This window comes from Triturus cristatus, chromosome 12 (assembly GCF_964204655.1).
Source record: "Triturus cristatus chromosome 12, aTriCri1.1, whole genome shotgun sequence".
Lineage (NCBI taxonomy): Eukaryota > Metazoa > Chordata > Amphibia > Caudata > Salamandridae > Triturus > Triturus cristatus.
The window spans coordinates 146,046,600-146,070,685 of NC_140595.1; the positions used below are offsets into that span (position 1 = coordinate 146,046,600).

Consider the following 24,086-nt stretch of genomic DNA (forward strand, 5'->3'; position numbering starts at 1 on the left):
TAGTGGCAAGGCCCTTATGTTATTGAAAGAAAAATCACTCCAGTCACATACAGCGTTCTCCAACCCCCTCCGGTCTAGGGGCAAACAAATATACCACGTTAACCTTCTTAAAAAAAATGGGAGGAGCCCACTACACCCGATGAGACTGGGCGATCGGTTCTTACGATAAACACAGAAAGGCCCCTAGAGATATCCACAGCAAACACACAAGCTGTAAACGAGTAAGCACCTGTTGGGCACATACTGTCTTCTAGCCAACAGACACAATTATCCTCCCTGCTTGACCGCTTCCCTGGTCTATTTTCTTCCACCCCAGGACTGACCTCCCTAACACACCATGATATAATTTCACTAGACAACAGTATAGTAAAGTTGAAGCCATATCGCATCCCTGAAGCGAGACGAGAAGCAGTGGAAAAAGAGGTCACAGCTATGTTGCAGGCACACATCATAGAACCCTCCACAAGCAACTGGTGTTCACCAATAGTGATAGTATCGAAACCCGACGTAAGTCTGCGTTTCTGTATGGACTTTCGTCAAGTAAACAGTGTCACCAAATTTGACTCATACCCGATGCCTCGAATCGATGAGCTAATTGAGAAATTAGGAAATGCCAGATATTTGACAACTCTTGATCTCACTAAGGGTTATTGGCAGATCCCCCTAACACACCAAGCCAAAGAGAAAACAGCCTTTTCAACCCCCTCCGGGCTCTATCAATTCCGGGTGCTACCTTTCGGCCTCCATGGGGCGCCAGCAACGTTTCAACGTCTTATGGATCGCTTGCTGAATCCCCATACCGGATACGCAGCCGCTTATTTAGACTACATAGTCTTCAGCCCAACATGGACAGACCATATGAAACACCTAGCAGCGGTGTTTTCAGCCATTCAGGATGCCGGTCTAAAAATAAACCCAAAGAAGTCCCTACTGGTCACGGATACCATACAATACCTCGGCTATACGATACAAGGGGATCTAATAAAACCACATCTGAATAAAGTAGAGGCAATCAAGTCCCTTCCTAACCCCAAAACCAAACGCGACATACGCTCGTTCCTTGGGTTCATCGGGTACTATAGAAGATTCTTCCCTAATTTTTCTTCCCTGGCCAGCCCCATTACAGATCTACTAACCAAGACCTATCCGTCCCGGATACACTCTTGGACGATAGAACACGAATGCAGCTTCCAAGCACTAAAAGACACCATATTACATTGCCCAGACTTCCGTAAACACTTTATCCTCCAGACCGATGCTTTCGATCTCGGTCTGGGTGCCGTACTACAGCAGCCTGACTCAGGGGGTGATCTCAAGCCTATCCTATACATCAGTAGACAATTGTTTCCTAGGGAATGCCATTATTCCACCATTGAGAAAGAGTGCCTGGCTATAAAGTGGGCAGTTGAAGCACTACAATGCTATCTACTAGGACGCCGCTTCACCATCCTCACAGACCATGCCCCCTTAACCTGGCTCGTGAAACACAAGGATTCCAATCAACGTATACTCGGGTGGTTCATGTCCCTACAACCTTTCTCTTTTCAGACATTACATATGCCAGGTGCCAGACAAGGCTGTGCGGACTACCTGTCCCGGAATCCCTTCACTGAATGGCCCCAACGTCCATTCGTAGTGGGAGAGATATGTAAGGAGGAGGACGGAGAGGACCGGAAGCGGATCGTGACTGTGCCGCTGAACGCCACTCCGGAAGTAGGAAACGGTCTAGCCTTGGACTCGGCTGAAGGGGAGGAGCCACGCACGGGAGGTGACGCAGAACGCCTAAAACGAGCTGAAACGGAGCTGGAAGGGCGCGAGACCGGAGAAAGGAGAGTGAGAAATCCAGAGTACAGCGAAAAAGGAGAGACCAAGGATGGAGAAGAGCGGCGAGCGGGAGGGGTGCAGGAGGAGAAAGGAGAGACGGAAGACGGCGAACCAAGGAGAGAGAACAAGATATTTACGGTGACCAAACCCGGTGGGCTAAAAGGAGGAGAAGACGCCCCGGGTCCCAGTGCCACGGTCCGGGGAACGGGCCATGGCTCAAGGCAAGTGTCTCTTCGGGGACCTTTTGGGTGGGGTTGGTGGGGAGGTTGCGAAGGGGCATTAGAGCAAAGGTGAGACCCTACCGGACTCCCACACTTCCCTCCCCACACCTGACGTCGGTGATGGTAGCACGGATGTAAACATATAAGTAGCAGCACTGACTCAGACGTGTTTTTGTTTTCTTTACCTCCCTTCCCTCACCTACCGAGCACCTCCATGTGCGGACTCCGAACACAGAAGGCCAAGACCCCTCCAAGTTTCGAACGGCCCGCGCAAGGAAGATCCCACGGACAGTGACTGTCTCTTATGTTTGTTAACTCTGATTATTCGCCCAAATCACACCCTGAACCTACCGGAAGATACTCCCCATCCCTACCTGCCAGACTTGCTAAAATAAAGAGCCAGAACCATTGCACCTTGTTGACTTCGGCGGGTTTTCTTTTTTGTTTATGGTCAACCTTCCCGTTAGGGACCCCTGAATACCACAGTCTTCTAAAGACCTGTGAAGTACTCAGGTGCGGCTACAATAAGATGGACGCCAGACCAGCCAGCCCACAGCAGCTCAAAAACTGACTGGAGCTGTAGCCCTTTGAGCACTATGGTCGTTGCGCGCCTGGTAGAGTGCAGCACTTGACAAAAGTCTAGTGAAAATGACAGAAACAGCACACACTCAAAGTACTCCAAGGAGGGCAAGAAACTGCAATCCAGGATCTGCTGGCACACCGCAGCACTACCTGTCACAAAGCAGCATATAGCACAACCTTTCACACAGTGCAAGCGGAAACATCATTGTGCATCATACACCACAAACAGCATACGGCGGACTGTTCTTTACTCTTTCTATCCCATTGTCAAAGAGTACTGCCTATGACCGAGCGTAAGCAGCACTTCCCATTATACTATCAAACACTATATATAATTCACTCTAACAATATGGTGCAAAATTCAACACAACACGAGCAGTAATAGTTCTGTGCATAAAACAGCTCAAACAACACTGTCCAACACAACACCAACATCACAGCCCGACGCAGGACACACTGCATCGTGCATCACTCTACGAAGAGCACAGTGCACCCACTGCACGATACGCAGACAGAACTGAACATTATACGGCGCAGGATTAGAACACACTATCCCTCACAGACACCACGGTGCACTGGACGACACAACCAACAAATTGTGTCACACCATAAGTAAAGCGGCGCACACACCACTCGGCACCATGCACCACAAACCACCAACAAAACCCTGCATCCCTAATACAAACAACACAGCACATGCCAGAGCACTAGCAGTACCGCCCACGATATGTCCTAGACCAGTGATACTCCACGTACGGCCCGGGACCCCATGTGGCACTCCTGACCTATCCATGCGCCCCCCTGGGCAGCAGCAGCACTGGGCTGCTGTTTACTCGACTCAGCACTAACATGGAAAAAATATTAAATATGCAGCAAACACTTATTTAAAGGTTAATTGGAGTTAGGGAAAGGAAATAACTAGGCCCTTAACTTTAGAAACGCCTTCATTTTTTAAAACGGCTACTAGATATACATGCTTTGTTTCCCCTACACCCACTTTACACCCCCTGCTGGTATCGGTGCGGCCCTCTGTCACACCATAGACCAAATTTGCGGTCCCCAGGAAAATGTTTGAGTACCCATGTCCTAGACACTGGCATCACAATGTGCATAGAGCTCGGTGCGTCCCACAGCACAAGCAGAAGTGCGAATCCTGCAACTGTGCCAATCACAGTACACACAAGAAAATGAGCATCACACTTTGCGGGCGCTAGGTGGCGCGCGACCAAGATGGCCGCACACCAGTAAGGCTCCTACCTGACCGGGCGAGATCATATACTTCACATACATCCTATGCTGCTATTAAGATCCGCAAACCGACCTGTGGGGTGTCGGTATCATTGAGGCCCATGATGGGAAGAATCCTGAGGTCGGAGCGCTGGCTGAACCGATCCTGGCGACCGGAGAAAGTTCCCACGGCTGGGCGTCCCTCGGACCTCTAGGTGGAAAGCGGCTGCCGCGGCTGCGAGAGGCCGGTGCTGTGCGGACCCTGCGAGCGGCGGTGGCGGACCAGCTTGGAAGGTTGTGGTGTTGGTGTGGTCACACTGGACATCCGTGCGATGTGAGGTCCGCGATCGGCTTCAGCTGGTGGTCTCTGTACGCTCATACCCCCGGCCCAGGAGCAGCTTGTAGAGAGCCCGTCATCCATCGGACGCTCGAGAGCTCAGCCCGTGAGTAATTGGCGGGTGGCGCATCTCTGCAGCATCGGACACCGGGGCGTGCGGTGAGCCCCCCTTCTGTGGATTTGCTCTGGAAGCTGGCACGGGAGCCCTTTATGCTGGTGGGACGCCTCTGACACGGCGCAATTGGAGTACGGACCCGGTTGGTCTTCGCCGCCATTTTGCTTGCTGGGAGGTGAGTCCGCTCCTGCTGCGAACTGTCTGTCTGCCCCCCCACCGAAGGTTTGGAAGTTGCCCAGGGGTGCATGGTGACAATCAGTGAGGTCACTCCCGGCGATTATACGGCACCTGTCAGAGTGAAAGCTGCCTTGATCCCCCTAAGAGTGCATTGAGCGGCGGCCATTTTGCGAGAACACAGGGGGTCATCTGATGGTGCGAGCGACTGTTTCCAGGGCCCTACATATTATGGCGGTCCCCTGATATCCTGGGTGAGCCGGAGGACACCTTCTACAGTGCACGCAGTCTGCAGGGATCTACTGCTCCGTGGTGCAACCAGGGCGGGAGTGACGGGCAGCTGTTGAGTATTGCCGGGAGGCCCCGGGAGAACGGCTGTGCGACTCTGCCGGACTGAAGAGGCTAAAGGGAATCCCCCCTCTACGCTTTGAGGTGCCCAGGGTGCGCCGCGGGCAGATCCAGTTCGCCACTATACCTGGGGGGAACCCTCGTGACCTCAATATGGGCCGCACCAACACCAAGCAGGCGAAATTGCCCTTCGAAGCGTGCAAAGTACCCAAGACCACGTCGGCTGACCAAGCAGACACTGACAACATGGACACCCAGGAGGAAGACTGGAAGTCGCTGCTGCTGGGTATGAAACAGTCTCACAACAATTGCAGAGAAAATAGACACTATGAATGCCCGCATGGACGCCGTTGTTAACAAGTTGGATCATCATGAACAACGGATCACGGAAGCAGAAACTAGGGTATCTGATCTGGAGGACGGAGATACGGCCCATAAGGCGCAACTCTCGCAGATGGATCGGCTGCTCAAAATAATCGCAGACAAGAACGAGGATTTGGAAGCCCGTTTCCCGAAGGAACAATGTGCGCATCCTGGGTTTGGCGGAGTCGTCCAATACAGGACGCATGGAGGACTTCATTGAAAAGCTGGTTGTGGACTTGTTCGGACGCGACTCCTTCTCGGCCCACCTCATGGTGGAGCGAACGCACAGATCCCTGGGGGCCCGCCCGCCCCCAGGAGCGCCGCCTCGCCCGGTGACCGCACGATTCCTCAACTACCGGGATAGGGATGCGGTGCTACGACTCGCTCGAAAAGAAGCAGGTGTACTACGAAAATACCACGCTGTCATTTTTTCCGGACTTTACACAGTCAGTACAGGATGCGAGGCGCAAATTTGCTGCCATGAAGAAGTTGTTACAGGCGCAATCGATCCCCTATGCCATGCTGTACCCAGCAAAACTGAAAATCACGCACCAGGGACGGCAACATTCTTTTCAGAATCCTCAACAAGTTGAAGACTTCCTTAAGAAGCATCGTAATAACACACCTTCGAGAGCGGGAACACGATCACGGTCCGGATCTTGGTCTCCCATGTCAAACCCGGACTGACCTGACCACCTGAGACAACACGAACATGGACACTCGGTGACCGGCGCTCACGGCACTGTCAGACTTTGATGATGTACTCAGATTTATATAGCATGTTTACTGTTCTCGCCCGGACTCTCTCTCCCCTCATGCGACCCGGAAGTAGGAGAACCCCTGACAAATGTCAACCTTTCAAGTCAGTAAGGGGCTGCTGAGTTTGGGCTGAGTTCGCTGGCGGTCCGTGCTACTAGCGGGCCGGTGGGCACTCTGGCAGCCAGGAGGGGCACAGGCAAGGAGGCCGGGAGTGCGACCTGCTGTAGGTCTTGACTTTTCTTTTGCATTGGGTGGATTTGCACTGGGATGGCTGACCTGTAAACTCCATAGGTATAAGACGCAGCTCTTGTGAGCCACTGCTTCAAGCGAGGGGGACCGTTGGCCCCATCTCGGATTCAACAAGGATATATCTGAGCGCCAAGATTAACCTAATAAGAGATCCACCTCATTTGAAAGAAGATTTGCTGAGGATTATAAGAGCTTGAAAATATGACCTATCTCTAGCAGAGATCTGTCCCCTCGTGTGTGCACTGAAAAGTTTTCTCTCCTTATTGGTCCTGATGAAGGTGAATTTAAATTATCTCTCACCGAAACGTGCGTAGACCAGCTCTTCTACAACTGGACAAGAAAGCTTATCTGGACATACTCAGACTAAAGAATAAGAGGAAATTAAGTCTGTCACTGTAAACTTTACAGTCAAATGTGAAAAATTTTCTGATTGCTTTTAAACAATTGACTTTCCCAGTTGTACATTTTCTTATTGGTTTTTCTTACTCCTTTTTGTAGTGATTTGCCTGTGGTATGATTGTTTGTATGCAAGACTAGTATGCAAGATATGTATGTAGGGATTTAATTGGCCTATCGAGGGGCTAAATCATTTGTGTTTATGTCATTTTAGATATGTCTATTACTTTGTTCAATTGTACATATCTGCTCTTCAGTATATTTGGGAAGTATTTGAAATCATAACATTGAAATGAAATGTTTATAATCACTTTTTGATATGAAAAATGCACCTGCTTATCAAACAAAATAAACAAAGATAAAAAGTAAAAAATTATGTGTATACATTGTATTTATGGGTCATCACTGTAGGTGTGCATGTCTATTAAGATTTAATTAGAGTATTTACCAGGAAATGAAAGAAATATAGGCCGTCAAAGAGGTAGCTTCTCTTTAAAATTTTCTCTCTCCCCTCCTGCCACAGCTGCCCGTGTTTATAGCGGAGTAGTGGGTGGGTGCAACTGTGGAGGAGAGTGGGTATGGTGCGAGCCCCTACTGTTTCTCCCACAAGGGTGTTCCATCAAACCTCCTACAAGGAGGGACCGTGTTAGACGGGTTGATGTTTTCTCAGGTGGGGAGGGTGCAAATGCCCGGCGTGTTGGGGTTGCTGGAGGGGGGGGGGGGGTTGTTTTTTTGGCGCACCGTAATGTTATTCACCCAGTTGGTCAGCAGGGAGAAGATAGCATTCCAATCCACATATGTTAGCTGTAAGTATGATAGAGGGCACATGGGACATTAACAGCCTGAAAGTACTATCTTGGAATGTACGGGGTCTGAATAACCCTAAGAAAAAGAGGCAGGTACTTAGCTATCTACACAGGCACCACATAGCCATTGCTATGTTACAGGAAACACATTTACGTGCGGACACTGCTCCCCCTTTCGCAACGAAATGGGCCTTACACCGTTACTTTGCGTCCTATTCCGGATACTCTAGAGGTGTGGCCATACTCATTAAACGCGGGGTGGGGTTTGTACCAAGTGGGTCGGCGGTGGACAGTAGTGGAAGGTTCTTCCTAGTGTGGGGGAGGCTTAACTCCCATGAGGTTTTTTGCAACTTTCTATGGCCCTATCTCAGACGATCCCCAACCCTTACTCTCACTATGGGACAAAAATTCAGACGTTCGGAACTACATATGTAATCTGGGGGGGACTTTAACACGGTGATACAGCCCCAGGTGGACCGATCTCGTGCCGCACCTGTGCATTACACGAAAACGCAACGAGCATTCAAAGATGTACTGGATACCAACTTCCTCCTTGACGTATGGCGGTATAAGCATCCGACACAGCGAGAAGGCACGCATTACTCGGCGGTGCACGCGTCCTGGGCCCGACTGGACTACCTCCTTGTATCGGTTGGGATGGCGCATTGGCTCTTGGGTGTTGTTCATCTAGCGCGTACATACTCTGATCATTCCCCTGTGATGATGACCATGCAGCTCCCGATTCACCATAGTCCGTATCGCAATTGGCGTCTTAATCCCTTGCACCTCCAAGACCCAGTCTTCCACAAAGAACTAGAGCAAGATATTAAAGAATTCTTTGAGCGCAATGTGCACTCTGTCTCTAGTCTCACTACTGTCTGGGAGGCATTTAAAGTCACGGCCAGAGGCTGGTGCATTTCCAAAGGAGGGGGTGTACTCAAAGCACTACGGAGGGACCTTAATAGGTTGGAAGGCGAACTTAAAACGCTGGAAGCAACACTCCAGACGTCTCCGGACAATGGGGCAAGTCGAGCCAAACTGATGGAAACCCTCGCAGAGTATGAAGAAGCTGTGAGCAGAGAGAGTAGTTTTCGTGGGAAACCATACATTGTCAGAGCTTATGGGGAAGGGGACCGCCCTGGGAAAGTATTAGCGCAGCTGACTAGGCCCCCTAAGTTTTCAAATTATGTCACGGAGGTGGTGGATATCCAGGGTAATGTGCATCGAAACCTCTCTGACCTACTGGAGGTGTTCCGAAGTTACTATAACACACTCTATGCTTCACATAGGGGGGGACCCGCTGGATCTGCCGTTCTATTTTGAGGATACGGCTCTGGCATGGCTGGGGCCCACACAACAAAAAAAAATTAATTTGGAATTAGAAGTGGACGAGATTGTCGAGGCAATAAGGACTATGAAATCAGGGAGAGCTCCGGGCTCTGATGGCTTACCAATAGAATTTTATAAAGCATACGCGCCAATCTTAGCGCCGATCTTGAAAGGCGTGTTTGATGCGGCCCTAGAGGAAGGAACACTGCCAACAACTATGCAGGAGGCCCAAATAATCTAGCTGTTAAAACCTGACAAATCCCCGTTACATTGCGAGTCATATCGACCCTTATCCCTACTGAACTGTGACACTAAAATCCTAGCAAAAGTTTTAGCAATCCGACTCAGTCTCCTAATGGAGCGCCTGGTGCTCCCAGACCAGGCGGGCTTTATTCCAAGTCGCGCCACGGCCCACAACCTTTGTACCCTATTTGTAGTCCTACGGGACATAGACCCCAAGTGCTCGGCGGTGGCGGTCTTCCTTGATGCCACTAAAGCGTTTGATTCGGTGGAGTGGGACTATCTGATAGGCACCCTGCAATACATGGGGATGCTGTTTTCCCTCCTGAACTGGATTAAACTGCTGTACACACAGCCGTTGGAGACGGTACTACTGAATGGCGCCCGTTCCACTCCATTTATTGTTTCTAGAGGCACGAGGCAGGGATGCCCGCTCTCCCCAATCTTATTTGCTTAAGCCATCGGACCCTTGGCAGCGAAGCTTCGACAACATCACAAGGAGCGCTCTTTGATCTACCCCGCCAGGCAATTGCTAATCTCATTATATGCGGACAATATGACCCTGTATATCAAAAAACCTACTGAGAATCTTAACCCTGTGTTGCGAGAAATAACCAAATTTGGCGCCATATAGGGAATCCAAATAAATTGGGCTAAGACTGCGGTGTTCCCCCTCACCGCCAATACCCAAGAGTTCCCAATGGATTATCCCTTAGTTTAGGAGAATGGTGAGTTAAAATACCTGGGTGTGCGGATCACTAGGGACAGGGGTGCATTGATGCATGCCAACTATGGGGTGGCTCTAGATGGGGTAACTGACAAGATTGCCAAGTGGATCCGCCTTCCACTGTCAATGGCAGGGAGGATCTCCCTTATTAAGATGGTCCTACTCCCTAAGCTTCTGTATCTCTTTGTCAACATCCCCCATCATCCTGAACGATACTTTTTTAATACACTAAATTAAATAACTTGTACGACTTATATGGGGAGGGAAACAGGCGCGACTAAGCCTAGCCACACTGATGTTACCGTATCAGCAAGGAGGATACGATGTTCCCAACTTTGAATACTATTACGTACATGCACATTTCGCAGTTTACTGGCTCTATCCGCCTCCCTTCATGCCGCACTTAGCGGTGGAAGATGGCTATATGTCTCCGACGCCCCCAGAGGGTTACCTCTTCACCAGGGTGACGGGGCGAGAGCGAGACCCTTCCGCAGTGGATTGTACGATTGCTGCGTGGGGCCATATAGCGCGTAGGCTGGGAGCCTCTATGATGTATTCCGCCAAAATACGTCTGCTGCGTAACCCCTTAATACAGGTCACTTATGATGGGCTATGCCGCAAATTACTGGACAGTTTGCATTACACCACCTGGGGAGATCTCTATGTAGGGGGACAATTCTGATCTCAGACACAGTTTTCTGATGGCCGTGAACCCACTACCATGGACAATTTCATGTATACCAGGCTCCGACAAAGTGTGAAGGCGGTTACCCCAGTGTTTCCGGACAAGCCCGAAACGTTCGCTCCCCTTCATGATTTGCTACGGGCGGAAACAACACGGCACGTCGTGTCAACACTGTATAAACACATCCGTAAAGGGACTCCTTCCCGACTTCCAAAGGCCAGACGGAAATGGGACAATGACCTAGATGCTCCACTAACGGACGAGCAATGGGAGTTAGGTTGCAGGCAGACAGAGGAGGTTACTAGTAACAGTAGGCTTTGCCTTATACACTTTAAGTATTTGCATAGATTATACCATACCCCTACCAAACTACACAAACTACTACTGAGGGAGCACGATCATTGTGCATGATGTGGGCAGCAGGGTGCAGACTTTATACATTTAGCATGGTACTGCTCTCGAGTGGCCACGTATTGGGTACAAGTCTTTGAAGGGCTGTCCACTATGATCGGTATACATATGGTCCCGGACCCGCTCATAGCTCTATTGGGCCTTATTTAGGGCATAAAAGCAGTACATAAGAAATACTTAGCTATGGCATTGTTTTTGGCAAAACGGCAGGTAGCTTGTAAGTGGGGACAGGCCGTGCCCCAAAATTCAAGGATTGGATAAATGAAATGACTACGTGGCAAGGTCACATGCATTATTACGCTGAACTGTTACCTGCGAACTCTCGACCGAAAAATATATGGGGACCACTGACTGCCTATCTTCGGGAATCTGAGGCACCCCAAGGACCAATCTTGGTAGGAAAGGAGGAGGGTTCCGTAAAGGAGGGGGACGCGGGTACCCAATTGGGATCCCCCCAAATAGACGATGAGTCCTTGGGGGGCTGCAATGCTGAGTCTGTACATGGCTTTTGATGACTGCAGGGGGCACGGGGAGCTTGTCAGGTACCTGCCACAGGCGCGGGAGATCAAATTCATCAGGCTGATGTCAATTGTAAAGAAAAGCTCTGCATTTTGATGACTCTGGATGACCCGCTTTTTATGGACCGTGTTGCTCTTAATGCACTGTATTTCTGTGTTACCCTATGACCGGTGGGTGGGCTGTTACATAAGCTGGGATGGGGGCGGGGGGATGTTGATCATATGTAGAGAATCTGCACAGGAAGGTGTAAGTTACTGACGTAATATTTCAGCAATACCATTGTTGATTGTCATTACACTGATGTACTGTGCAGATTACGAATAAAGTTTCTTTGAAACCAAAAAAAAAATAAAGAAAATGAGCATCACACTTTTTAAGGAACACTGTGCTTATCACTTACAAGGAGTACTGCCTAGCACACACAACATGGAGCATCACACGATACAAAACACTGGGCATCTTACACAGGATATCACAGAGCACAGACCGCATTATGCATCACACTACACAAATCATACTGAGCACCACAAATCATGCACCGTGTTATTCGTCACAAGCAGCGTAGGCATCGGACAGAACAAGCACCACTTCTCATCGCACAGCCCGAACAGCACGGTGCATCCTGCAGTACAAACAGCACAACCGATCCCACATTGCTGCCAATCACAGGGTTCAAACTACACTGAGCACCCACCAACAAACTGCACTGAGCACCCACCAACAAACTGCACTGTGTATCACACTCATTACTAACGTAGTGTATCAAATAGCACACATACAACACAGTCCATCTCACACAGCACTATCCAGCAGACACCACAGCTGCCAATGCACATGTCACAGCACAAACAGTAAACATTTCATTGTACTTTGCATCATATAATTAAGAAAACACTGTTCACTATAGACTACAAATCACACCGCGCATCATTCAATACAAGCAAACTGCATCACACTTCAGAGTCAGCCCTGTATCTAAAACAACACCAATACCACAGTGCATCTCAACGCAAAAACATCAGTGCTCATCACAAAGTACTAACGGTGTCGTCCATCACAATTACTAACAACGTCTGGACTTGCAGCACGACCAGCAAAATGCAACACACAGCACAAACGGCACCAAACATAACAAGCATTTGCAATGCAATAGGTCTCGCATTTATGCGAGTTTGAGCTATTGGCATTTTAAATGACAATGCCTTTTATTTATGTTTTGGTTTTTAAAACATAAATATAAGGCGTTGTCATTTACAATGCCAATAGCGCAAACTCGCATAAATGCGAGACCTATTACATTGCAAATGCTTGTTTCATACTGCCAACAAACCTACCCCCATGTCACGTGTATTGATGCATATACCTATATCAAAATACTTCAGGCTCCCATTAGGTAGCTTCAAGCGTGACTGAACAGAGCAAGCAAGAGTCCTCCAGGCTGGCAGGGTACCATAGTCCCGTTCTGAGATTTTCATTCAAAAGATCAGTGCATTCTGGGAGAGGTGGTCTTCATTTCCTTACATTGCAGCTATGCAGCTACCACTGAGAATAATTTATGAAAAAATGTCAGCCATTGCCCGGGATGTGGCTTAACAGCTAGAGCGGTCGACCTCTAAGCTGGGGAACCAGGTTCGAGTCTCGTCAGGGACGCTCAACAACCTGTAATTCTGGGCAAAATCACTTATTCTCCCCATGCCTACTAAAAATTAATGTGTCCATCTGCAATGCAACTGTTATTTATGTGAAGCGCTTTGATACCTTCGGGTCCACTTAGCTCTATATAAAACTATAGAAAAAAACATCTTGGCACCAGATCAAGGAAATTGCCCCACTGCTGTGAAATGTTGCGCTCCTTCTGAGTAATTTTGAAGCACAGCAGGTCTTAGTGCTTTTATATTTGCACTAATGAAAAGCGTGAAGATGTTGTTAGTGCAAAAAATATATTTTGTGCTAACTCTGGTCGAGGTGTCAGTTCATTGTGTGAAAATTTGCCAAGCACCAGTAAAAACAAATGCTGCAAACTGTACGAAATGGCTGCCGTTGTTGGTGCCTTTTACATGAGCTGGCCCATAGAACGATTACAAACCATGCTCTGCTGTGGGGTTGCACAAAGCCGGGTACACAGTTTTTAGTCATGTGCACGAAAGCCCCTTTCACTCCCAGGATGGTGGATGAGGAAATTATTCTCATGCCAGCACACTCCGTACTAGTAAAGGAAAAGTCTTGTTGCGCAGAAATGCCATTTAGACATTCATTCCGGAAGTGCAGCCATTACAAGCCCAAGACCGCACTGGCCGAGGGTGTGCATTAATTGCTTATTAATGGCATGCGACCTCAGAGCACGGTATCCCTGAAGCGGGCGCCGCCCTCATTAAAAAAAGTTTAAAAATATAAAATGAAACCGAGTGTGGTGTCCCAGAAGCGGGTGCCGCACTCATTACAAAAGTAGAAAAACAAAAAATTAAACCGAGCGCGCTGACCCTAAAGTGGACGCCGTGCTCAGCATACAATTAAAAGCACTATAAGAAAATCGGCTACCATTGTCCGAACATTTGAAATTTAATATTGACTAGAAAGTTCTTAAAAGGTCTAGTAATTCGTACTGAAAAACAAAGTAGAGAAAATCATTCAAAAGCTTCTTACAATGCAGAATACAAGAAGGATGAGTCCCCAAATGAATGAAAACAAGACCAGCCCGGCGGAGCGTGGCGCGCACGCTTGGCGGGGGCAGGGGAGCGGACCCTTTGAAGTGCGTTGCCAAACGGATTGCATGGCGGCACGACGCGCGTGATTGTGCGCGTGCTCGCCATGCAATCCGCTTTTCGGAGCACTTTTGGGAGCCCCTTACAATAGTCTCGCTTTGCGATCGCTTACGCGAGACCTAAAAAGGCGAGACCTAAAAAGGTGGCCAAACAAACGTTACATCCTGGATTCTCAGTATTCTTTTAAACAAGTGCTTGTATTGATTTTTCACAAAGTAATAACTTTTATTTAAGTAACCTGATCCTGGAATGCAGCCCCAAGATATCCCCACAGTTGTTTATGGAAGTCAAAGGCAGCGCAGTCGCGTAGAGGTGAAGGGAGAGAGGAGAGGCAGAGGGGAGAGAGGAGGATGGCAGAGAAAGTTATATTTGTAATTTTGTTGAATATATTTGAATGTGCTGTAGAGCGTTCCGGCAGACACCGGCGTAATTTAAGCCCCCTGCAGGCTTTGAGTACGGGCCAGGATGAAAACCAAGAAGGAGGCTAAACAAACTTGCCTACAATGTTTATGGTAGATAAGTTTAAACACAGTGCTAAGCGTCCCAGTAGACAACGCCCTCTGTGCATCAGACTAAAGAGTCACATGTTATATTTTAATGATACATCGCTCTTGATCGGGTTTTGTGAACTATGCGTTCTGATGCCAAACATCATAGTGACAACGTGTCTACAAGTGTGTTCTTTTAAGCTGTATTCACCGGCGGAGCGTGGCGCGTGCGGAAATAGGGGTCACGGGAGAGAGGAAAGGCAGACGGGAGAAAGGACGATGGCAGAGAAATTTATATTTTTAATTTTTTTGAATGTATTTGAATGTGCTGTAGAGCGTTCCGGCAGACACCGGCTTAATTTAAGTCCCCTGCAGGCTTTGACTAAGGGCCAGGATGAAAACCAAGAAGGAGGCTAAACAAACGTGCCTACAATGTTTATGGTAGATAAGTTTAAACACAGTGCTAAGCGTCCTAGTAGACACCGCCCTCTGTGCATCAGAATAACGAGTCACATGTTATATTTTAATGATACATCGCGCTTGATCGGGTTTTGTGAACTATGTGTTCTGATGCCAAACAGCACAGTGAAAACGTGTCTACAAGTTTTTTTTTTAAAAGCTGTATTTACCGGCAGAGCGTGGCGCGCGCGCACATGTTATATTTTAATGATACATCGCGCTTGTTCGGGTTTTGTGAACTATGCGTTCTGATGCCGGTATTCACTGATGAAGCATTGGGATGAGTCGAGAATGTTTACTTCATCCAGACATTAATGAAATAGAAACAGAAGAAACAATTATAAAGGATCAAATGAAGGAAAAGCCATGATAGAATACAGAAGTACTTCTTGAAAACAACATTTAACAAGACAAGCCCGGCGTAGCGTGGTGCGCGCGCTTGGCGGGGGAGCGCATTCCAGGCGGGGGAGCGGACCCTTTGAAGTGCGATGCCAACGGATTGCATGGCGGCACGATGCGCGTGATTGTGCGCGTACTCGCCATGCAATCCGCTTTTCGGAGCACTTTAGAGAGCCCCTTACAATAGTCTCACTTTGCGATCGCTTACGCGATAGCAAGGCGAGACCTAAAAACGTCTAAGAACTGTTATCTAGGACTCGAAGGTGCATTCGGGATTGGTGACACTAGGGGTTGGGTCACTACGCTAGGGTCAAGGCGTGGCTAGAGAGAACAACATCCCGGATTTTGTGCATTTGGTTGGATTTTCACAGAGCAGAAACTGCTCATAAAAATGTTCAGTGCAAATGCATGTTCAACTCATCACTTATCCGAGGTAATCACATTTGTGCTCATATAATTCATTTCAGAATGTGTGTTGTGTTTGCTCTTTGCACCCTAAGTCTGCCTACAACTGCTTGTACTGTCAGCACCAGGCTTCTCTCTCAGTGCTTGTGTATGTTGCCCAGGCGTGAGTGGAGACAAGAAATGCATCCAGGCAGCTATGACCGAGAACCCTCATGTAGAGTTCTGGAAAAATGCAGGAAAGCTAGGGTTAATTGGAGTACTGCTAAAGCACCAAATTCTGCTGACTCTGAATTTTGGACTTATTGTAACAAATATGTTACTGTTCTCTCCGGTCCTATGGAAAATTAATAGTTAAAGTCATTTGAGCAAGTTCCTCTCAATCTATGTGTAGAGTATCCTAATTATTCGTAATACTGCACGTCCTATTGTGGTCCTGTAAGCATCATACCGGGTATTGGCACTTATTTAGAGCAGAAGTCTAAATGAGGCTTCAAGAGGCAGAGCCTCACCGTAGGCTTCTGTGCTTTTGTAAATACCATTGTACTGGTGATGCCACCTTACTGCTTGCTGTCGCTGAAATCCGCCAACACACAAATCAACACCACCCAGCATATTTACACTCCACATTATACCACTCAGCACTACATAATTCAACTCCACATAATAGCACTCAACTCACTACCACATAATGACACACCACATAAAAGCAAACTCGACCACATTTTTTTTTTTTGTTGAAACGTTTTTTATTGTTTTCCAAATCAACAACTTCAACACACATCCCACGACCTCCACCCGTCCCAGGAGTACCGCACAATTATCATCAATATCAAATATCCAGGAGAAGGAACATCCTTCCCACACAGTCCCCTTCCCCCCCTTCTCCCCCACCCCATGTCAGTGTGCCCCCGTCACCTACCCCTCTTCTGAAGTGCCCCTCCTCCCTAATAAATTATGTACGGGAGCCCAACCTCTCCCTAAGCAAACAGAGCCTTCCCTCATGCCGACCCAAGGTGTATGCGCCCAGGACCCACCACCCTTCCCCTTCTACTCCCCGCTACCTCCTGCCCATCAGATGTGCTCTCCCCTTCCCCAGCATCAGACATCAACCCCTGAAGTTCCACCACCAACGCTTCCCATGCTCGGGCCGTCGCTAGGCAAACTCGACCACATAGTAACTATCCACATAAAAACACTCTGTACCATGCCACAAAATGTCATCAGCATATTTTCATTCCATGTCACACAGTTCCATGCCACACAATTCAATTCAACACATTTCCATTCCACACCTCACAATTCAACAACAAACCACGTAATTATATTCAACACAACTATAAAACACACAACATACATCCAATACATACTACATAATCACTCATCATACCACAAATTCTACATAATACTCCACAACACAAAATAACATTCCACATAATCATACCCCATAACACACAATCCCACTAAGCATACCTCTAATACGCTTGAATACACCATAATTACTATCCACATAATTCAACTGCACACAATGCCACATACCACTACACAAATACACTCCACACCACACAATTCCACAACTGACGATTCCCCCCAAAAAACATAATTCCACTACACACTACGTACATCCACTACACTCCGTAACACATAAGTAAGACATTTGCATTTATAACACCAATCAACTCCACACAGTTACAATCCACACCACAAACTTTGACACCAAACTACATAATACAACTCAATAACACAATTACTCAACACACCACATACATCTGATCCACACCACAGAATTCAACATCGTGCCACAACATTCAGCAGCACACCACATAATTAAAATTCCACTACATACCACTCCACAACATACCATTCCATAATATTACACTCCATAACACACAATCCCACTCTACATATTTCCACTACACTCAATACCACAAAATTACTATCCACATATTTGCACAGCATGCCACATAATTTCACTACACAAATCCACACCACACCATTCCATCCCACACAATTACACAGCTAGCCAATCCAATCCAACCCACATAATTCCACTAGGCACCACATGCATACACACCATAACACATAGGTAAAAGACATTGCCATTTACAGTGCAAGTAGCTCTAACTCAAATGCATGTGAGACCGATGGAATTTACAATGCTTGTTAGCTCTTTGCTTTGTTCTAGCACTGCATGCCCTTTGATGATTTGAACATGGAGGTTGGTGCAAGTTGTAGCATGTTTGTTGGAAAATTTCATTGGTTTGTTGCATTTGAACCAGAATAATAACTCCTTTTTAGCTGTATTTTTCAGTGAATTACATTTTTTCCTTTCATGGAAGTACTTAATTTCCAACCTCGTGCATCCAACCTGCTGTGAGCAGGCACGCCCCACATCTGATGTCCTCGGCCCCACTGCCTGCTTTCACCCAACTCGGGCTGCACAGGGAGTTCAGCAACGCTCAGTGGGAGTTTGTCATACCACAGCACTCAAAGCTTTTTTCTCTGCCAACCCCAAGGCCATGCTTAATGGAGGTGGCCTGGCCCTGTGTCCTGCATAGTGCCGTTATCCTACCCACAAGGCATTTGCCTTGCAACTAGGCCCTTTGTCATCAACCAGCCCCTGATGTGCATGGCCTTTTTGTGCATGGGGGGGGTTTGCACCGGGGCTGTGCGGTCCCACGCCTGTAGCCTAACCAAACAGTGCATAGCCTCTGGGCATGCACAGGAAAGATTGGGTGCATCTCTTGGTCTTTGCTTGTGGTCAGACTCTTGTTAAACTATTTGCCTTTGGGATTTTCTTTTGATTAGCCTGAAGTGCTTGAGCCAAAAGTGATTTGGAAGTCACAAAACAGTCTAATCAGAAATTATTAGATAGCCGGCCAGGAAGTAGCAGTCGACTTTGGCACCTTCAGTGACCTTTCGCATGACTTTCTAATGTTCTGTGACAAGAAAGTCACACAAATTTTTTATTGTTTTTTCGTAGTTTAACCCATTGTTATCATTAAAGGGAAAATTGCACATACGCTTGGAGCAGACTCATCTGAGTCAATGACTTTTGAAGTCAGGAATTTTTTTTAACATTTCTTATTCCTTTGTCTATCTGTGTAGTCTTGGGATAAAACTTGTATTCTCTGTCTTAATAAATACTCCATATTAGAAGCTCTGGTTTAACATCCCAAATCGTCAGATCATTAATTTCTGTCAGTGGCGTAAGTTATAGTTAGCAGCTTTTCCATTACTTATTTAATATGACTTCGAGTAACTGTAATTTTCTTAGAATCAAGAAAGGAAGACCAGAAATTCTTCAATAATTGCCCTTGGTTCGTCTGTATGTGTGGTCTGTGATCAGTTATGTCGCTGTTTACTTGAAATTAAGATTGGGAAGCAAATATGTTTAGAATTTTAGATTTTGTAAAAGTTTTCTCCAGTTTAGTTGTGCCTTTTTGAGTGAGGAGATTTGATCCAATGTGATACATCCTATTTAGTTTTTATAAAGGATAAACGTTTCAGTTCTCAATAAATAGTATTCCTTGTTCTGCTGCAATTGATTGTATGATCTTCCCAGGTTTGGTTCAGCGCTGCGTCATCGTCCAGAAGGATCAGCATGGCTTTGGGTTTACCGTCAGCGGAGATCGCATTGTGCTGGTTCAATCTGTTCGGCCGGGTGAGTAACCGCTCTTCCTGCACTTACGAAGCTGTGAAAAATATTTCTGGGAAGACGAATTGGCATTGCTAGTTTTTATTTCCCCACGTCAAAAGATAACTCTTTTGCAAAAAACAGCATTTAAAAACTGGCCGCCTTCTAAACCAGAAGTCAAGTTTGAAGGTTGATGTTTGCTCATTTGGGTGGTTTCAATTTTAAATAGCCATATCTCTCTAAATACAGATGCTTGAGAAAGTTTGAGCGGCACGACTGTATTGCCAATTTCTACATCTGTAATATTTTTTTAATAACCGCTTTACCAAGCCACTATTATGTGTGTTTCTTTTTATAAATATGTATTCGCTGATCAATGTTTCATGTGCTATATATTCTCTTTTTCATAAATTTCCACTTAGTTGAGACTGTTATTTTTCCTACTGAATTAGTTGGTCGTGGACCTTGATATATTGTATGCTTAAATGTCTCATTTACCTCCTATATGAATGGATGGGTATTTTCTCTTTATTTCCCTTTATCCCTAGGAAAGGTATGTTTCACAGTTGCTCATTGAAAGGAGTCTCTCATTAATGTAATTCATATTTAGATTAAGCCAAGTGTAATGCTCATACTGTTTAGGTAAATTAAGTCAGAAAAGGAAGCGTTTATTCCATGCACAGTATGGGAGATTGAAGAATAGTTTAGAAAGACGTGTGTTGAGGATACAAGGTACATGTTCTGAAACGCTGGGAGATCGTCATACGTAGTGTATCACCCAACTACTGCTCCAAAAGCCCCTTATAGTCAAATAAATATTAGGTGAACTTGGAATTTTGATGTCGACGATTGGGTGTTTTATTAGTCGCAGTGACTTTTGATGAGGAATTGGGAAAAAGCAGCAGTGTGTTTCAGCAAAGACCTATTCTACTACATAAAAACTGAGTCAATATTGTAATGCTGTGAACACCACATTCTTAGACAGTGGATGTTTCATACATTAATTTACTTGATTAATTTCCTGATACAGAAGACTGTTGGGCTTTCATTCATTGGTCTCACATCGGTCTAGTGAATAGTATATGTATGGTGTCTTCCATACTTCTCTTCTGGTGAAATTTCGAAGTTCTTTCAAGTTTAAAACTGCAATGTTGAGGGTCATCTCTTTGATGAGGTACACAAGGCAGATACTAAGCCTGCAGTGTTTTTAGGTCGAGGGACCGTCCGGTCTGCCGAAGGCAGAACCGGAAGTCCGGAGATCTTATGATGCTTAGAGTGGCTATTTAGCCCGCCTCTCTTTTTGGCTCTCCTCCATTGGCTGGCTTCCTAAACGGAGGCCAGCCATTGGAGGAGAGAGCCGTCCCTCCAAATAGGCTCCGTCTTTTTCAGATTCGGGGGCGTGTTCCATGCTCTTCTTCCCACTTTTTAGCCACGCCCTTTTTAGGTCTTGGCTCGAAGGCTGCGCTTGCGCAGTCTCGCTCCGAGATTTAATGTTTTGGAGAAGAGGGGCTTGAACCCGCCCCTCTTCTCTCCTCTTCTCCATTGGCTGGCCTCTTAAATGCTGGCCAGCCATTGGAGAAGAGTCTTTGTCTCGCAAAACAAGCCCCGTCCTTTTCGGATTCGGGGGCGTGTTTTTTCGCTACTTTTCGCTGGGCGTGTTTTTCTCTCCTCCAGCCAATGGCAAGAGGAGAGAATAGAAAAACACGCCCCCGAATCCGAAACCGCCGCTGCGTTTCTCCGAGGCATTTCTGCTTCGCCTCGTAGAAAGGCGGCGGTGTTCATGGCTCTCGCTGCCCTATCCTCGCAACCTGGAGCTTGTGGTGAGGTGTGCTCTGATGTTTACGTTTCCAACTCAGGTCACAAACCATAACACGTTTAAATCCTGGTTTCTCCACTTGACACCAACCGTGTGATCTTGCGCAAACCACTTTAACTCCCGGTGCAAAGTTCCGGATTCCCCGGGAACGGTCTAAGCTCCAATATTAAGCCTTATCTTGGAAGACTGCATCCTCCTGCACTGGAGCCGCACTGTTGGGGTCCCCCGTACTCCAGGATGTCCTCGGTGCTGGCAGAGCAGCAGAAAGGAGGTCCAAGGGTCCGTCCCTGCCGCGCCGCTCCATATGCGCCCTTGGCTCCTCTGTGCACTGCACCCTCAGCTGCAGCGGGTGGAGAACGAAGGATCCGCTGAAGAGTGGGCGCGGTGCCCTGGCACCCCCGGGTCCGCACGGGTCCAGCTGGGAGTGCAAGGTGAGTGTGTGGGGTGCCACAGGTGCACTCTTCTTCCCCTGCAGTTAGCCTTGCGGAGCTCTCAGCTATGGCACAGTACCGGTGCTTGACACAGATCCTCCCCCCTACCTTTAAGTACAGTGCATCCGCCCTATCCAATTACAGCGCCATTTCCACCCCCCGCGGCCCCTCCCGGCCCCTTCTGCGCTCTATTGTTTGCTAACAAGCTTCTGATGCAATTTAAGAGCCGCCAGACTCTGCCAGGCCGGGAGGATGTGCCTTATTCATGAGGCGCTGCGGTGGCGAACCTTCAAGTCTTGGCACCTCCCACAGTGCCCTCGTGTGATGGGCAAGGCGGTATAGGTCACCCCTCTAAAGGCAGCTCAGTGTGTTGGGACCCTACTGCAAAGAGTACCGTTAAACCCAGGCTGTCATGATTGGGCAGATATAGGCCGCAATCCTTACGAGGTCGATATATTTACAGCCATATGTGAAACTCAACCTGTTATCCTTCGGAGATCTATATAATTAGGGCCACTTGAATTATGCGATTCTGCAGCCGCAGCGTTTTCCACATAATTATAGATTTGCCCCATTTGCCACTTGATCCATCCACTGCTGTATCTGCAGATTTTAACCAAACAATGCGTCTAGCTGAATCGCATCAAACGTTACTAAATATGTGCCGACCCCTGTTTCCGCACAATAGAATGCCACCCGCAAAGGTTGACTGGTTATCCATCCTTCAGTTGTTTATGACCGTATTTAGTTGTTAAACTGGTACCAATGAGGTCAAATCTTTGGCCAGAAAGTGTTAGCAAGTATAAAAAAAACACAAAATAATGAAGCAATACTATAAAAAAGTGCCTCATTATACTGCATAGTTGCCTTTTTTGCTTCCTAGTTTGGTCCTCCCTTTCTGCGTCATTCGAGTGGCCTAGGAGATAATAAATATCATAATTCAAATTAGGCATATCATCTTTCCGAGGTCGATAACAATAGTCCTGCAGGTGACACATTCATTAATCCTTCTGAGGCTGCTAATGTGAAGGACATTCTACTCACTCCCTCCACTGTTCAACAGCAATCTAGATGGTACCATGAAAGGGGCGGGGGAGGGGGGAAATAAATGCTCTATAATTGTATTATCTTAGCTTTTATTTGTCTCGAGGATTGTATTCACAATGTTAGCATACACTATACATTGGTTCTTTTCTCTCCGGCAGATCTAGCATCTTTGATCTTACCCCTTTACTGCACCTCCTTTCAGCACTGAAGTTGGCAGACATAGTGATTGTGGTGCGGCTGTGGTGGGAAGGGAACGTTTGGGAGTACTTGTGAGGGGGAGATTAAAGTTAACAACCTCTGACTGTTCGGGGCAACGCGTTCTGCTTACATGATGAGTGTGAGCTCAGATGCATGATGATTCGTGTAGTTTCCTTGGTCCTTGCGAGGGTAGTTAATCCTACCCAGATTGTATTTTTGTTACAGGTTCGGATTTATAATTCTCCTGTAAGAATGAGTTAAAAGTAGGGCTACAAGTCTTAGAAGGCACAGCGAAAAACATGAACTCGGCGAGCTGCTCACGAAACAAATTTGCCTTCAAAGTCTCCTAAGTGGTTGAGGTCAAGAGGCAGGTCAGTGGGTCCTATAATTCAAACAGAGGACGTAGACTTAGGGCTAGAGCAGCCGACTTTGGAGCTGACGCACAGGGTTCGAGTGCCGGCCTTGGTTCAGCATCCTGTGATATCTTAATCTTCCCGTGTTTATAAAAAATGAATGTGTCTTGTGTAAGGTAACTGGTGGTCATTTAAAGCGATCCAATACCTTCGGGTAGAGGTTGCGCCATATCAACCTGCAAAAAAATAAACAATGGATTTAGGAAGAGAAGGGGGCCGCAGAGGTGGGTGTTCATAGCTCTTTGACTTCACAGCCTGTAAGCGCTTTGTGAATATACACATCGTTAGTTTAAACAAGCGCGCGCCTCCCCCTACAAGTGGGAGGGGAGTGCAAGAGCACACAAAGCGTTTCCCTTGCAGGAGTATTTGAGAGTGATTAAGCTATTGACATTGTAAATAACAATGCCGTTTCTTTAAATCTTTTAAAAACAACAACATAAACAAAAATAATGTCATGAGCAATGCCAATAGCTCTAACTTTAACAATGCCAAGACCATTGCATTGTAAATGCTTGTTCACAGTTACCTTTGTGAGGTGGAAAAGGGAAACCATGTCCTTATCCTTCCTTTAGCCTCTATCTGCAGGTATTTAAAGTGTGCGGTGGATCGAGACATAATCCCAGATTACTGTATAAAGTGTAAAACCAAATTCTGTCTTGACGAACCTGTAGTCATGCCAACGTTTTTGTAAACCGTTTGTAGTCAGTATAGTAAAACTATGT

The 24,086-nt window shown here is 47.0% G+C and overlaps 1 protein-coding gene across 4 annotated transcripts in view; it reads left to right on the plus strand.

The window, feature by feature from the left end:
- The window catches only part of LOC146772936 (rho guanine nucleotide exchange factor 11-like), an 896,981-nt gene that overhangs the window by 217,228 nt on the left and 655,667 nt on the right, over positions 1–24,086 (plus strand). For all 4 annotated transcript variants that reach the window (XM_085639320.1, XM_085639323.1, XM_085639321.1 and 1 more), the window contains exon 3: positions 19,388–19,486. In XM_085639320.1, the coding sequence (XP_085495446.1) occupies positions 19,388–19,486 (99 nt within the window). The remainder of the gene's footprint in view (positions 1–19,387; positions 19,487–24,086) is intronic.